General features: G+C 38.0%; 1 protein-coding gene across 2 annotated transcripts in view; it reads right to left on the reverse strand.

Annotated features, from left to right (window-relative positions):
• The window catches only part of HSF2 (heat shock transcription factor 2), a 36,316-nt gene extending 22,744 nt beyond the window's left edge, over positions 1 to 13,572 (reverse strand). Inside the window, exon 1 of one of the 2 annotated variants that reach the window (XM_003932368.3) lies at positions 13,294 to 13,572. In XM_003932368.3, coding sequence (XP_003932417.1) covers positions 13,294 to 13,386 — 93 coding nt within the window. In that variant the 5' untranslated portion in view covers positions 13,387 to 13,572. The remainder of the gene's footprint in view (positions 1 to 13,293) is intronic. The other variant, XM_003932369.3, reaches the window with a different exon arrangement.
• Positions 13,573 to 14,940: the final 1,368 nt, after the last annotated feature.

The following is a 14,940-nucleotide window of genomic DNA, read 5'->3' on the forward strand; positions in this document are numbered from 1 at the left end:
GGAACACTATGCAGCCATCAAAAACAATGAGTTTGTGTCCTTTGTAGGGACGTGGATGAACCTGGAAACCATCATTCTCAGCAAACTGACACAGAACAGAAAATCAAACACTGCATGTTCTCACTCATAGGTGGGTGCTGGACATTGAGAACACATGGACACAGGGAGGGGAGCATCACACAATGGGATCTGTCGGGGGGAAATAGGGGAGGGCCAGCGGAGGGTGGGGAGTTGGGGAGAGATAGCATGGGGATAAATGCCAGATATAGGTGATGGGGACGAAGGCAGCAAATCACACTGCCATGTATGTACCTATTCAATAATCTTGCATGTTCTTCACATGTACCCCAAAACCTAAAATGCAATAAAAATTAAAAAAAAAAAAGACAATAGTCTTATTGTGAAAGCAATTTTCAGCTTGGGTTTCTGTACTTGAAGCTGAAAACCTTCTGATACAGATCTATTAACTGTACTTGTATTTCCCTCCATATTTCATGTAATAGTTGTTTCATGGAGGGAAATATGAGTATAGTTAATATATCTGTATAAGAGTATATCTTATCTTGGTATACTCTTCAGAGATATAAACATGCAAACCACACACACACACACACACACACACACACACACACACACAAACACACCAGGAGGTTCCACTACAAATCAGTGCAGTAACAATCCCCAAATCTCAATGACTTAAAACAACACATGTTTATTTCTTGCCATGCCTGCTGCTCATGTCTACTGTGAGTTGGCTCTGTGTCATCCTCTCTCTGGGACGGAGACTGATGGAGAGCACTAACTTGAAAAATTGCACATCACTGCAGCAGAGGTCAAAAGACATCCAACAGATCTCATGCTGGAAACTAGATGCTGTAGCCCAGAAGTGACACACATCATTTTCTCTTCCAACTCACTGGCCAGAAGTAGTCACACAACCCTGCCCAACCACAGGACGAGGAAATGCAATGGGACCATGTACTTGGCGTGGGAGGAGAAGAGAAACAGCACTAAAGACTATCAACGTTTACTAAGTACTGAAGCTGCTAAATAGGGCTATTCAACAGAGGAGGAGAAATGAGGGGTGGCCGGTAAATAAGGGAAAGAGTTTTGTTGTTGTTAGCATTGGATTTTCTTAAACCCTGAAAGACTGAAGTATGACCATGGAGGTAAGTGCACAAATGTAAATGTACAGCTCAATGAATTGTCAGAAACTGAACTCATTTGTAAAATTATCACCTAGATCAAGAAGTAAAATATTACCAGTTCCCTAGAAAAAAAAAAAAAGACCTAAACATTAGCACTAGAGAAAACTTAACAATATTTGAGCAAAAGCTTCATGACATTAGATTTGGCAATGATTTCTTAAATGTAACACTAAAAGTATAGGTAACAAAAGCAAAAATAGACAAATGGAACTACATCAAATCTAAAAACTTTTATGAAAAGACTACCAACAGACTGAAAAGGCAACCATTAGAATGGGAAGAAGAAAGTGCAAATCATATATCTGATAAGGAGTTAATACCAAGAACACAGAACTCTTAAAATATAAACACAATGAAAGACCAAAAAAAAAAAAAAAAACCAAAAAAAAAACCAAAAACCCTGAACAACCCAATTAAAAAATGAGCAAAGGACCTGAGTAGATATTTCTCCAAAGAAGATATACAAACTGCCAATAAGCACATAAAAAGATGGTCAGTAACACAAATCATTAGGGAAATTAAAAATCAAAACTACGAGATAGTAGTTCACACTCATTAGAATGGCAATTATCCAAAATCCACAAAATAAGTCTTGGCAAGGATGTGAAGAAATTGGAATCTTGGTGCATTATTGGTGGGAATGTAAAATAGTGTGGCTGCTGTGGAAAACAATATGATAGTTCCTTAAAAAATTAAACAAATAATTGCCACATAACATTCCTAACTACATACTAAAAAACAACAACAACAACATAAAAGCAGCAACTTGAACAGATATTTGTACCTCGTGTTCACAATAGCATTTTTCACAATAGGCAAAAGGTAGAAGTAACCTAAGTATCCATCAACACATGGTGAAATATATATGGATAAAATATGGTAGAGACATGCAATGAAATATTATTTCACCTAAAAAAGGAAATTCTGACAAGTTACAACATGAAAAGAACCTTATGCTGTGAAATAACCCAGTCACTAAAGAACAAATACTATACAGAGTATGAAGTTTGTATATGAAGTTTCTATAATAGCCAATTTTATAGAGACAAACAGTAGAATGGTGCTTGTCAGGGGCTGGTGGGAGGAAGAGTTGGAAGTTATTCTGAAATAGGTATCAAGTTTCAGTGTGGAAAGATAAAAATTGTTCTGGAGATGGATGGTGGTGATCGTTGCCTAACAATGTGAATCTAACTTAATGCCACTGAACTGTACACTTAAAATGGTTAATTTTATGTTACATATATTTACCACAATTTAAAAAATTATAAACTAAAATGAAATTAAAAATCCCAATGAGAATAGAAAAATGTTAAGTATCTAAAAAGAAAATTTAAAAATACACGGAAACTTTTAAAATATTAAAACCATAGAAACATAAAAGGAAGACAAATGCAGTATTGTAAAGGCGTCAATTCTCTCTCAATTAACCAATACATTAAATTCTCTCTTAATTAAAACAATGATTTGTGGAGTAAAGATGAAATGATGTTATCAAAACCAAATATTAGATACTTAAGTTCATTTGTAAAAAATAACTACATAACAACAGGCAAGAAAATATGGAAAATGGAAATGTGTATTTTAACTCTACCCAATATAGATTATAAAATTATACTGTTCACATTTTAGTACAAAAGAAGGTATAATTAAATAGATGAACAGACTGACTAAAGAAGATAAGATGAAGCAGCATATCTATTTGAGAATTTACCAGGTACTAAGTCAGGATGGCATTCAAATGGAGGGGATAATCAGAACAGAAAAGGATTAAAAAATTTTCCATTTGGGATGAAAAATAGCTCAATGCCATCTCATTCTATACACACCAAGCTTTTGGAGACATCACATAATAAACCTAGAAGACATATAGATAAAATATAAATTTATCCATGGAGACTGCTATCTACTCTATCTCTGCTCTCTACTTTCTTCCTAACAGAAACACATTTTTTATGAAAAATGCATTGTGATATTTAGAAGAGGCTCAGACTCATAATTGAAGAAATGTACAGCAAAACAAATAATTATTTTCCCTTATTAAATTTAAAACACTTGACAATATCCAACATTGGCAACTAGATAATTATCAAAATTAAAATGCATACATCTTTTCCTATCTTAAAAGAACTTTCCCTCTTACACCTTACTTATTTTTCAATCTACCCATTTGTCTTTTCCTTAACTGAAAAATTTAAGAAGCAGGCATTTTAAAACCCCCTTCTCCAATGCAGGACCATCTACTTACTCTCACTAAACACTGGTTTTGATTCCCTCACTCTACTGAAACCAGATTTCTAAAATGTCAAATGTCAAATTCAATGCCCTCTTTTCAGTCTTGATCTTCCTACACTTCTCTGTGGCATTTCATTTGGTACAACAATCCCCTCCTTAAATGTTCTACTCTCTGGACTTTTATGCTAAACACTATTGAGTCTCTTCGCTCTCATTATTTCCTTTCAATTTTCTTCCACCTATCAAATAAGAGGTAGCTATGTTTTCTAGGTTTTTATCCTTGATCATGGCACCATTCATATTCTTTCCTTCGACAATCTCAGCCACAGTAGTGTATCTTATTACTGACTTTATTTTACGTGAGGAATAACATATCCACATCTCTGTCCCTGATCATCTCAAATTGCACACTTCGATTTACAATTGTTAACATTTTTTACACTACGTTCTTTAACTCAGTATGTTCTCAACCCATTTGTCTATTTCAAACCCATTTCCTGTTTCCCCCAAAGTCAATCTTTCCTTGTGTCTTCCATTCTAGCAAGTCTCTTTCCGACTAAGTTATCCATCTACATTCGATACAAAAAAAAAAAAAAAAAGAAGAAAAAAGCTAAGTTAAAAACTCTCAATTCTAACTGCTGTTAAGGGAGAAACATTAAAAACATTCCCTTTAAAAATGAAGAACAAAGCAGGAATCCCATGATCATTGCTTCTATTTACTGTTAGTTATGGCCAAAAGAAAAACTGAAGCATAAAGTTCTGAAAGGAAGAAAATGAATGTCAATCACAGATACTATGGATGTACTCAGAAAACTGAAATCAATAAAACAATTTTCTCACTGGTTTATTATCAATATACAAAAATTACTTGAATTTCTAATTAACAGCAACAGCAAGAAATCTATTTTTAAGTCAAGAACATCATTTACAACATCTATAAGATATCGAGGAAGAAAATGAACAAAGATGCACAACGCCTAATAGCAAACATTTAAAAATCAACAAAATAAATTTAGAAGTATGCCTTATTCGCGAGAATATACAGTAACAGACAGATATCTATTTTCCCTAATCTGACATATAGTTTTAATATCCAATAGTTTTTTTTTTTTTTTTAATGGAACTTGATTTTAAAACATGTGGAAGAGCAGAGACCAGAAATAGTTAAGGCACTCCTGAAGAATAGATTACCTAAGACTTTTTCTGAAGCTATAGTAAGAAAGACAGCAGAATTTATGCACAGGATAAATTGTCCAAATGAATGGCTAAAGATTCCAGAAACAAAACCACTGAATGTTTTTGTCCCCCAAAATTTATGTAGAAATCCTCACTCATGATATTATAGTATTTGGAGGTAGGATCTTTGGGAGGTAATATAGCATCACAGGAGGTAATGAAGATAGGACTCCCAAGTTAGGTTTAGTGTTCTTATAAGAACACAAAAGAAGAGAGCGACCAGAACACACACCCTCTCTCTCCTTACACCATTGTGAAGACACGGGGAGAAAGCAGCTGTCTGCAAAGCAGAGAAAGCCCGAATGCAGGAACAGAAATGGCTAGTGTTTTCATCTTGGACTTCCTCACCTCCAGAACTGTAAAAAATAAATTCCTGTTGTTGAAGCCACCTGGCCTATGGTATTTTGCTATGGCAGCCCAATTGATTAAGACAATATCTATATGAACTTGTGATGTAAGACGGAAGTGGTAATATGAATCATTGGAAAATGAAGAACTACTCAGTAAAGGTGCTAGACAACTAGGTATTATATGAAAAACAGTGAAATTGGATCCCTCAAACCACTTATAAAATCAATTCCACATGAATGATAAGACTTAGATATGAAACACAAATCTTTAAAATTTTCAGAAGATGGAAAAGCATCTTTCTCTCCTTAGTGGAGATAGAAGAAAACAATCTGAAGAAACAAAAAGCATGAAACACAAGAAAGACTGATATATTTAATTATACTAAATTTAAGATCTACTCATCCAAATAAGGTAAAAAGTTACAAACTGGAAGATAGAGCCAAAACATAAACTCAAAAAATGAATATGCAAAATATACAGGAATTCTCACAAGTAATAAAAGACTAAGAGAAAAATGGCAAAACAAACATTTCACAGAACAGGAAACACAAATGACCAACAAATGTGAAAAGGTTTTAGAACTCATTAATAATCAAGAAAATATAAATTAAAACCTCACTGAGACAATAATTTACATCAACTAGATGGGTAAAAATTAAAAGAATGATAATAATACATAGTTTTGAAGAAGCAGATTAACAGAAAATCTCATACATGGCTAATTGGAGAATAAGCTGGTTTGATCTCCTTGGAAAATAATTCACACTATTTTGAGGTTAAACATTTCATACCCTATATCCCAGCAATTCATGCAAGTATATAGACCTTAAAGAAACTCTTGCCTATATACACCCAGAGAGGTATGTAAGAATATTCCTAACAGCATGTGACACAGTTGATCTCTTTCCTCAGCCATTTTCTGTCATTAACTTCTTTTTCATTGTTCCTTCTCAGCCTCCTTTGCTGGGTTTTGTCTTCATACTCTCTAAATGTTGGAATACTACATCTTTTGGTTCTTTCTATCTTCACAGAAGACAATTTCATTTAATCTAACGACTTTACCAGTTACAAGGTCCAAACTCCATCCTGAATGACAAAGTCTTATACTCAACCACCTATTCAACATTTCTACTTGGACATTTTGGAGTGTGGAAGTCAGTCAAGCTACTCAGAAATATTCCTATTTTTTTTCAGCACTGCACTTCCCTAGCCCTTTTGAAATTAGGTGTGGCCATATGACTAAGCATAGCCAATCAAACTTAAGAAAAATTAAACAATTTTTAAATCATTTCAAATACAACTATGGATCAATTTTTAATCTCAAAGTTAGTATGACAAAAAGAATCTCCAACATATCTTCCCCCATATCTCAGCAAATGAATTTATCCTGTAGTTCACACCAAATTTATGAATCATTCTTAATTCTGTTGCTCCTCCAACCATAGCCAATTTATCAGCAAATCCTGCAGCTTTGCCTTCAGAATAGGTATCAAAGCTGACTACTTCTCAATACCTCTATTGCTGCTACCTTAGTCTTAACCACCAATATTTCCAATACCACATAGGAAAACTGTGATAGTCTTCTAACTGGTCCATTCATATACAATCTCCTCACTACAGATTTAGGACCCTACCATCTGCTCCTGCCTACCTCCCCACCCTCATTCTCCTATTCCCTAAAGATACTCTAACCACATGGGCCTTCTTACTTCCTTGAACAGCCACATTTAAGGCCTTTCGTTTTGTCATTCCCTGTATCTGGCCCATCTTTTCTAATCACTGAGATCTCTCCTCAAACATCATCTCCTTAGAGTGGCTTTCCTCATCACCTTACCTAAAATATCTATAAATTCTAGTCTGTTTATGGGCTAGTTACCAATTTCTTGCTCCAAATTCATTCTTCACTGTCTGCCCTACAAGCATAGAGCTAGGTCCCTTAAATAAACATCTTTCTTTTTCTAGGTGCCATGATGTTAAGTTTTGTCAGCAAGGAATATTAGAGAGATATTACAAGAAAAACGAGTTCTTGTTCCTGGCTCATGTGTCCTTGGCAAGCTTCTTCAGTGGAGGCAGGTTCTCCAGTGTCTAGCTCTTGATATTAATGGTGGTCAGCAACACTCAAAGGCCATCAGCTTTCCCTGGTGCTCCCTCTCCCTTGGGAGGTTTCAAAGCAGAGTATCTCTAACAAGACATCCCTCCATAAACAATTTTTTAGGGTACTCCAGAATGGGGGTTTATAAACTTTTTCTTAATGGGACAAATAGTAAATTAGGCTTGCAGATTATAATATCATAACTGTACTTCTATAATGAGAAAGCAGATACAGACGATATGTAAATAGACCGGGCATTGCTGTATTCTCATTAAACTTTATTTATAAAACAGCTAGCAAATGGACTGTAGTTTGCCAACACCTGACCTAGAGGGCATATTTCCCAGCAAGTTTTGAAGGATACATTTCCAGTAAGTTCCACCAGTGCAACATCAGTGAACTTCTCTGCTAGTCACTGAGACATGGCCATATTCTCTCCAGCAAGGTAAGGATCTTAGCCTTGGCAAAAAGGGTTCTTAACTTGGGCACTCTATCTCAGCCTTATCAGTAATGGCTACTTTGTTGTTGTTGTTGTTGTTTAGTAACAGCTACTTCTTAAAACTTTTCCTGTATTCTTTGGATTTTCTTTAATTTCCCTGATATAGTCAGTAACTCTATTAAACTTACCCTCTTGAAAGTACCTGTGGCTTCTGACTTATGATTGGACCTTAACCAACACATTGTTTATTTAAAGGCATTTATCACAAACGGAAATTATATTATTTGTGTTTTGCTTGCTTTAAAAAATTTTTTTTTAAGAGACAGGGGTCTCACTATGTTCCCCAGACTGGACTCAAACTTCTGGGCTCAAGTGATCATCCCAACTCAGCCTCCCCAGTACCTGGGACTACAGGCGTGTACCGCCACAGCTGGCTTGTATTTGCTAAGTTTTCATTTATTGATATTCACCACTCAAATGTAAGCTCCATAAAGGCAGGCATTTGTTTCACTATCAAATGAATTCCTAGTACCTAGCATACTATCAGGTCATAGCAGATTCACAACAAGTATCTGTGACTGACTAAATGAGCCTCTGGCCAAATAAACTGGATTTTAATTTTAGAATTTCAACAATTTGATTATAAATAAAATAGGGAGATGACAATAATCTCTTGCTTATACCTGTGCTCACTCTCTCTCATATATGCTCCTCATTCACTCACATAACTCTATCTCTGCTTATTGTATTCCCTCAGTCTCTACTCTAAAATTGGTAAATAACTTATCTGACTGCAAAAATTCACCTTCCTGACTTTCAAACCTCTGAGGTTCAGGCAATATAATACAGAATCTCCCTCTAAGTATTTGACAAGGAATAGAAAACTACTTCTGAGTAAGGTGGAAAAGATTGACAACTTCTCCTTAAACCTTAACCACAAATGTTAGAAAGATTCCAAAGAGTAGAAACAGTTGTTACTCTCCAAATTAACCTTTTGGCACTCTTGGTTTATAATACTCAAAGTATTCCTAATAATCTAATACTTCACCCCTATTACTTTAAAACACTTTCTAGAACAAAAATTTGTGACTTACTTTAAAAACCAATCTATAATTTTTAAATATGCACCAGCCACTCCTTTGGAGTCTTTGGCTCATCCTTTCTCTTATGTATACAAATAAAAATACCTGAAAATCAATCTTTCAACTTTTCTGCAGGCCCATCTAAGCGGGATTTTACCCCTAGCCTCCCATACTTGCAGTCTTTCTTATTTTCACTTTGAAATACTGAAATAATGCAATGGTTGCTGGGATGTTCAAAACAATACTAGCACTTTGTGAAGTCCAAGGGCCTACTGCTCAAATTCATCCAAAACAGTTAGAAAACACTGGAAAAATTCTGGTTTTGCCCTCTCTCCCTCCTACCTATTTCCTAATTCATCTCTGCTGACATGAGGGGGATAGAGAAGTAGAGAATGCCATAGGGCACAAAAAGGAGGAAAAGCCGAGTACAAAGTCTTTGGTGGAAATCACTTCATTTTCTCACTGAAGAACAGAGGCAAAGGTATCAACACTAACGAAAGAATAAGATTCCAGTTCTTTCCTTCTTTTATACTGCTTCACTTCAGCATACACTGATTATCACATTTCATTAACTATAAAGGCTGTTTTTTACTATATAACTTTATTTAACCTCTATGGCTTCATCTCTGAATATCAAGTTTCACCAATTGCTTCCAAGCTAATACATGCCCTCTCTTTAGAACACTGTTACATTTAAAACAGTTTTAGGTTGTCTGACAGTACAATCTCTGTACTTGATTCTGGCAACAGACTACCAAAGCCAGTAACAGTTCTATAAAATTTTACATTTAAAAGAAATGTTAAAAAAATAAAATAAAACTTTTCATTTTTTTTTTTTTTCAGAAGAGTAAGGAAAAAACAGAAATACGTAAACCATACCTTTTTTTTTTTTTCGAGATAGGGTCTCACTCTGTTGCTCAGGCTAGTGTGCAGTGCTATGATCTCAGCTCACTGTAACCTCTGCCTCCTGGGCTTAAGCCATCCTCCCACCTCAGCCTCCAATTAGCTGGGACTGACGATGCATACCATCATACCTGGCTAATTTCTGTATTATTATTATTTTTTTTTGTAGAGATAGTTTTGCCATGTTGCCCAGCCTGGTCTTGAACTCCTGAGCTCAAACAATCTGACTATCTAGACCTCCCAAAGTGCTGTGATTATAGGCATGAACCACCATGCCCAGCCACAGCATGCTTTCCTAAAGACTGTTTGGACCTAAAACATTTGTATTATTTTAGAGTCAATAACACATTTAAGTATAATTTCAATTGTTCAGAATATTATATTATTTTATTTAATGGTGAGAGGTATTATTTCACCTTTCAATTTTGTCACATTGCAAATTTCAAGGAAAATTAAAATTATGTAAGTCTCCAGAGACATTATATGACGTTTTCCAAAATACAGTTGGTTAAGAGTTTTTTTCCCTTGCCTTACACTCAAGGTAGACAAATTATTTTCCACCATTGAAAAAAAAATTGCACAAAAGGCTGTGTGGTTCCCAAAACAACTGCTTCTTCTGAAAGTTCTCAATGATTTTCATCTTATAAATGCTAAATTACCTCAACAGAAGTGTAACACAGTAAGTTAGAAGGAAACCAGAAACCACAATAAATAGTAACTTAAAAGATGAGAGTACCTGGGCACCAATGGCTCACGCCTGTCATGTCAGCATGGCTCACGCCTATAATGTCAGCACTTTGGGAGGCCAAGACGAGCAGATCACAGGAGGTCAGGAGTTTGAGACCAGCCTGGTCAACATGGTGAAACCCCGTTCCTACCAAAAATACAAATACTAGCCAGGCATGGTGGCGTGCATCTGTAATCCCAGCTACTGGGGATGCTGAGGCGTAAGAACCGTTTAAGCACAGCAGGCAGAGGTTGCAATGAGCTGAGATCATGCCACTGTACTCCAGCCTGGGTGACAGAGTGATATAACAACTCAAAAAAAGAAAATGTGATATAGTTTCCAAGAACTTTAAAGCCTATTGAGGACTATTATATCATCGTTCCTACCACTCCCGTTACATTTTCTAGGAATTTCGTTTATTCATCAAAAAAAAAGATGAAAGTAACTTATTTTGGTTTTTCCACCTAACATTATTGTTAAAGTTTTACTTTTCAGGTTAGCAATGCTTTTAGAAAAATCTTTGGAAAGCACGAGTGAGACAGCTGCCTAAGCTATGAGGCTTAGCCCTAGATAACACTTATTCAGAATTGTTCACTGACTTATGGCATTTTTGGTATAAAACTAAATATGGTGTCAACTTGTATTATGTCTAGTCCTATCAGTAGACGAATGATCTGGGGGCTCAGAAATCTATTAGGGTTATAGGTGTCCAATCTTTTGGTTTTCCTGAGTCACAATGGAAGAATAACTGTCTTGGGCCACAAATAAAATACACTAACGCTAATGATAGCTGATGAGCTTAAAAACAAAATTACAAAAATATCTCATGTTTCTTTAAGAAAGTTTATTCATTTGTACTGGGTCACATACAAAGCTATCCTGGGTGGAATGTGGGCCTCAGGTTGGACAAGCTTGTGTTAGGGTCTCATCTCCAATCTTGGCTAGCTATATAATTATAGATAAATAATCTCACCAGTCCAAACCTCAAATCCTCATCTATACAATGCTGAGGCTAACCTAGATGATCTCTAAGATTCATTTCAAACATAATTTTATCTTCATCATTCCTACCACTTCCATTACATTTTCAAGGGATTTCATTTATTCATCAATTATTAAACACCTACTGTGTCTCTAGCACAAACAGTAATCTGAGTGTACATTTTGATTGTACCACTGGCATATTAGAAAATTAGTTAACACATAAGCTTAAAGTTAATAATGGAATTAAGAAAAAATAGTTAAGTGGTTTATTTGGTTTAGAACTCACAGAATGATGGATTTATGGATCAGTATGAAACTCTCCACATTTGACAGTGCTCAGAAAATAAGAATGTTATTAAAATACCGTGACTAATCAAAATGTAACAGGCCTACCACTGACATGATAAAACCAACTGCCAATATGTATAGATCCTATTTCTGGCCCGTAAAAGACAAAAAGGTATGATAAAGTCAGCTTTCACCGGGACAGAATCTCAGTCCAATCTCTAACACGAATACATTTCTGAGTAACAGTCTGTGCTGATCCTTCCTGTCAACTTTTAATCCTTCTAACTGATGAAAAGCATGAGACATCTGTTTATTTTAAGTACATGTTAGTGGCTGGCTTTTTCATCTTCACCTAGCTTTGTGCAATTGTACAGAATGCATTAAATGCTTAATACGAACACACACAATGTCCCCCACTCAACTCCAAGCAGGGAGTGGGGGTAAAAGAATAACTCAGTTGCTCATAAGGAACACACAAAAATTAAATCCTAGAAGGAAGCTGGAAAAAAGAACAAATAATAACACAAGGCAAACTATGGTATTAAATAGTCAAAACTTCAGGGTCTTAATAATGTGTTAACTCCCTGTTAAGACAAAAGTAAATAAAACTGAGGGTTCCTATAATAGGAAGAGAACAGGAAAGAAAGGCAGGAGGAGGAGGGGAGATTAACATTTACTCAGCACGTAACAGGTGCCAGGCACTATGCAGGTAGTTTTCACTTATTCTTCTCAGGAACTCTACACATGAAAACATGCCTCAATAGGTGACCATCTGCAGTAAGAGTTAACCATTTCCCTTCATTAAAAAGATTCCAACAGCCTAAGGGTGTATTCTAACGCACAGGCACTGTGGACGTAAACAGTCATTCTGCCTAGAATCTTGTATTTGGAATTGGAAGAGGTCTTGGGTCACCTAGGCAACCCATCCATCTTATGAACGATTACTTAGGTCAGACAAGTTAAGGGGCTGGACTAAGGTCATCCTTGTTTAGAAGCAGAGTTGGGATCAAACCAATAATCAACACACGGGCATGCCCCTCTGCTGGTAACTATTCAGTGAAATTCAGTCATTACTAAGTGACTGACCACCTATCAGTACTTTATTAAAACAACCCTAATCATCCGATTATACAAACATCACAGCATCTCCAAGAATTTGTTAATTTCTAAATGTTTTCTTGAACCAACGGATAACCAGTAACCTGCGTTTGACTTGGTCTAGTTCCCTGACTGCTCTCCTCATTGGGATCCCAGACGCAGAGCGGCGCCGGAGGGACGCGAGGTGACCGGTGGCCGAGGCAAGGCTCGCCTCTACAAAGCCCCACGTCGGTGATCCCGGCCCTGGGCTCCCCGTCCCCTCCGCGATCTGTAACCCCTGAGCCGGGCGGGAGGACGGAGGATGAGTGTGCAGGAAAGCGGCTCCCGCGTCCTCGGCTCGCCGATGCCCCTCGCGACGCCGGGCCGGTTCCGAACGCGGACTGGACCGTTAAGGGGCTGCCGGGGCCGCTACGCCCCGCGCGGGCCGCCCCTCCCCCACCGCGGCCTGAGGCGAGAGGCGCTGCCGGCCGGGCCCCCACGGCTCCCCGAGAGAACAATACGGGGGGTCCGCTGCGAGGCCGCACACCAAGGCCCCGCGCTGCGGGCCTCGCAGACAGCGGCGAGCCGCAAGGCCGCGAGAGCCCACCCCGCAGGAGAGCCGGTGGGGAGGCGGTTATTCACGGGGTTCAGAGGCCGCCGTGGCCTGACGGTACCTGACTCCAGGTGATGAACTCGTTCGTGTGGGTTTCCTCCACGAGCGTCCACAGCTTGCTGAGGAAAGCCGGCACGTTCGAACTCTGCTTCATTGTTAACGCGGCGCAGGGATTCCAAATTCTACAGCCGAACGCGGTGGCAGCGGCGACGGCGGCGAAGGCAGCAGCTCCCCGAGAACGCCCACAACGCAGGCGCAGCAGATCTCGGTCCCCGCCCCCCAACCCCGCCAGGCGCGCGGTGAGGCCGGGAGGCCGGGCGGCCGCACGTGACGGACAAGTCTCCTCGCTCCGCCTGTGCGCGCAGTGGTTCCGCGCCGGTCCAGTCCCTGGCCAATCCCAGAGGCCGACCGCACGACAGAGAAAAGTGATTGGCTGCTACAGACATGAAGGGGGCGGGAGCAGAAGGGGGTGGGAGCAGAAGCGGGTGGGAGCAGAAGCGTGTGAGAGCAGAAAGGGGTGCTGCCTTCTCATTTGCCTTTTATATAGAAGGCTTAAGGGTAGCGGGCCTTCGGCCTGGGCGACCGTCTTTGGTTGTTTCACGTGGAACAGCTTATGGTTTCTGGACTGTGGCTGGGAGGCTACAAAAAGCCCTCCAGGGCCTTTGAGTCATAAGTTTGGCAGCCAAAGTGTGGTTTGCACCAGTTTAGGAGAAAGGATCATTCGCGTATGGAAAAAGCCAGCTCTTAAGCATGATGTGCTAGGCCTCAAATTGAAACTGTCTTAAAAATAATGAACCTCGTTCTTAAGTTTTCATTGGAAGAAAAAGCCCTCTTTAAAGTGCATTTATCAAAAAGAGCAGTTTAAATAACTCACTCTCTGCTACTTAGAGCTGTAAACCAGGAACTGCAATTGATAATACATCATGTGCTGTTTTTAATCCAGTCATCAAGTGCCTACTCTGTACCCAGAATAAAAAGAAACAGGCTCGTTTATACTATTTTAATTAAAATAATTGTTTCTGTATGTACTTTACAGATCTATTCTTTTTGGCCTGAGAGATTGGTATACTGGAAAAAAATAATGAAACAAAGCCTCCTGGACATTTTACTGTGTGTTAAAATAAGCCGGTACTGTCATTTAGAGCAATTCCTTAGCCACCAGTGCCAGTTTTTCCCATTTCTTGATTGGGAATAAGATCAATCATTTTACCCATTAAGAATGTCTTTAATAATATGGCTGTGAATATGCTTTGAAAATATGAAGTCTACAAAAATTAAACATTTATTTATTTTACAAAAGTCGGCATGTGAAGACAAAAACTTACAAACAAGTAAGAGATAACACATTATACAAAAATTCAACATAGAATTGGTTTACTTCTTGGCTAAATATAAAATAGTACATTAAATATATATATCTTCCAAAGAGCAAATATTTGTTGAATGCTGCCTTTGTGCTCAGCACTGGGATGTTGCCTGAAGCAAAATCAGATATAAGGAAGCATACATGTGATAGAGGAACTAAAGTGTTATGAGCTCTTATATATGCCAAGAGCTTTACATATATTATTGAATCATTCACAACAACCCAGTGAACTAGGTCTTATTATCCCGTTTTCCTAATGAAGATTCTGAGACTCAAAAGTTGATTAATTTCGCCAGTCACAGCTAGTAATTGGGAGACAGTATTTACACCCAAGCTTTATTG

This window comes from Saimiri boliviensis, chromosome 4 (genome assembly GCF_048565385.1).
Source record: "Saimiri boliviensis isolate mSaiBol1 chromosome 4, mSaiBol1.pri, whole genome shotgun sequence".
Classification (NCBI taxonomy): domain Eukaryota; kingdom Metazoa; phylum Chordata; class Mammalia; order Primates; family Cebidae; genus Saimiri; species Saimiri boliviensis.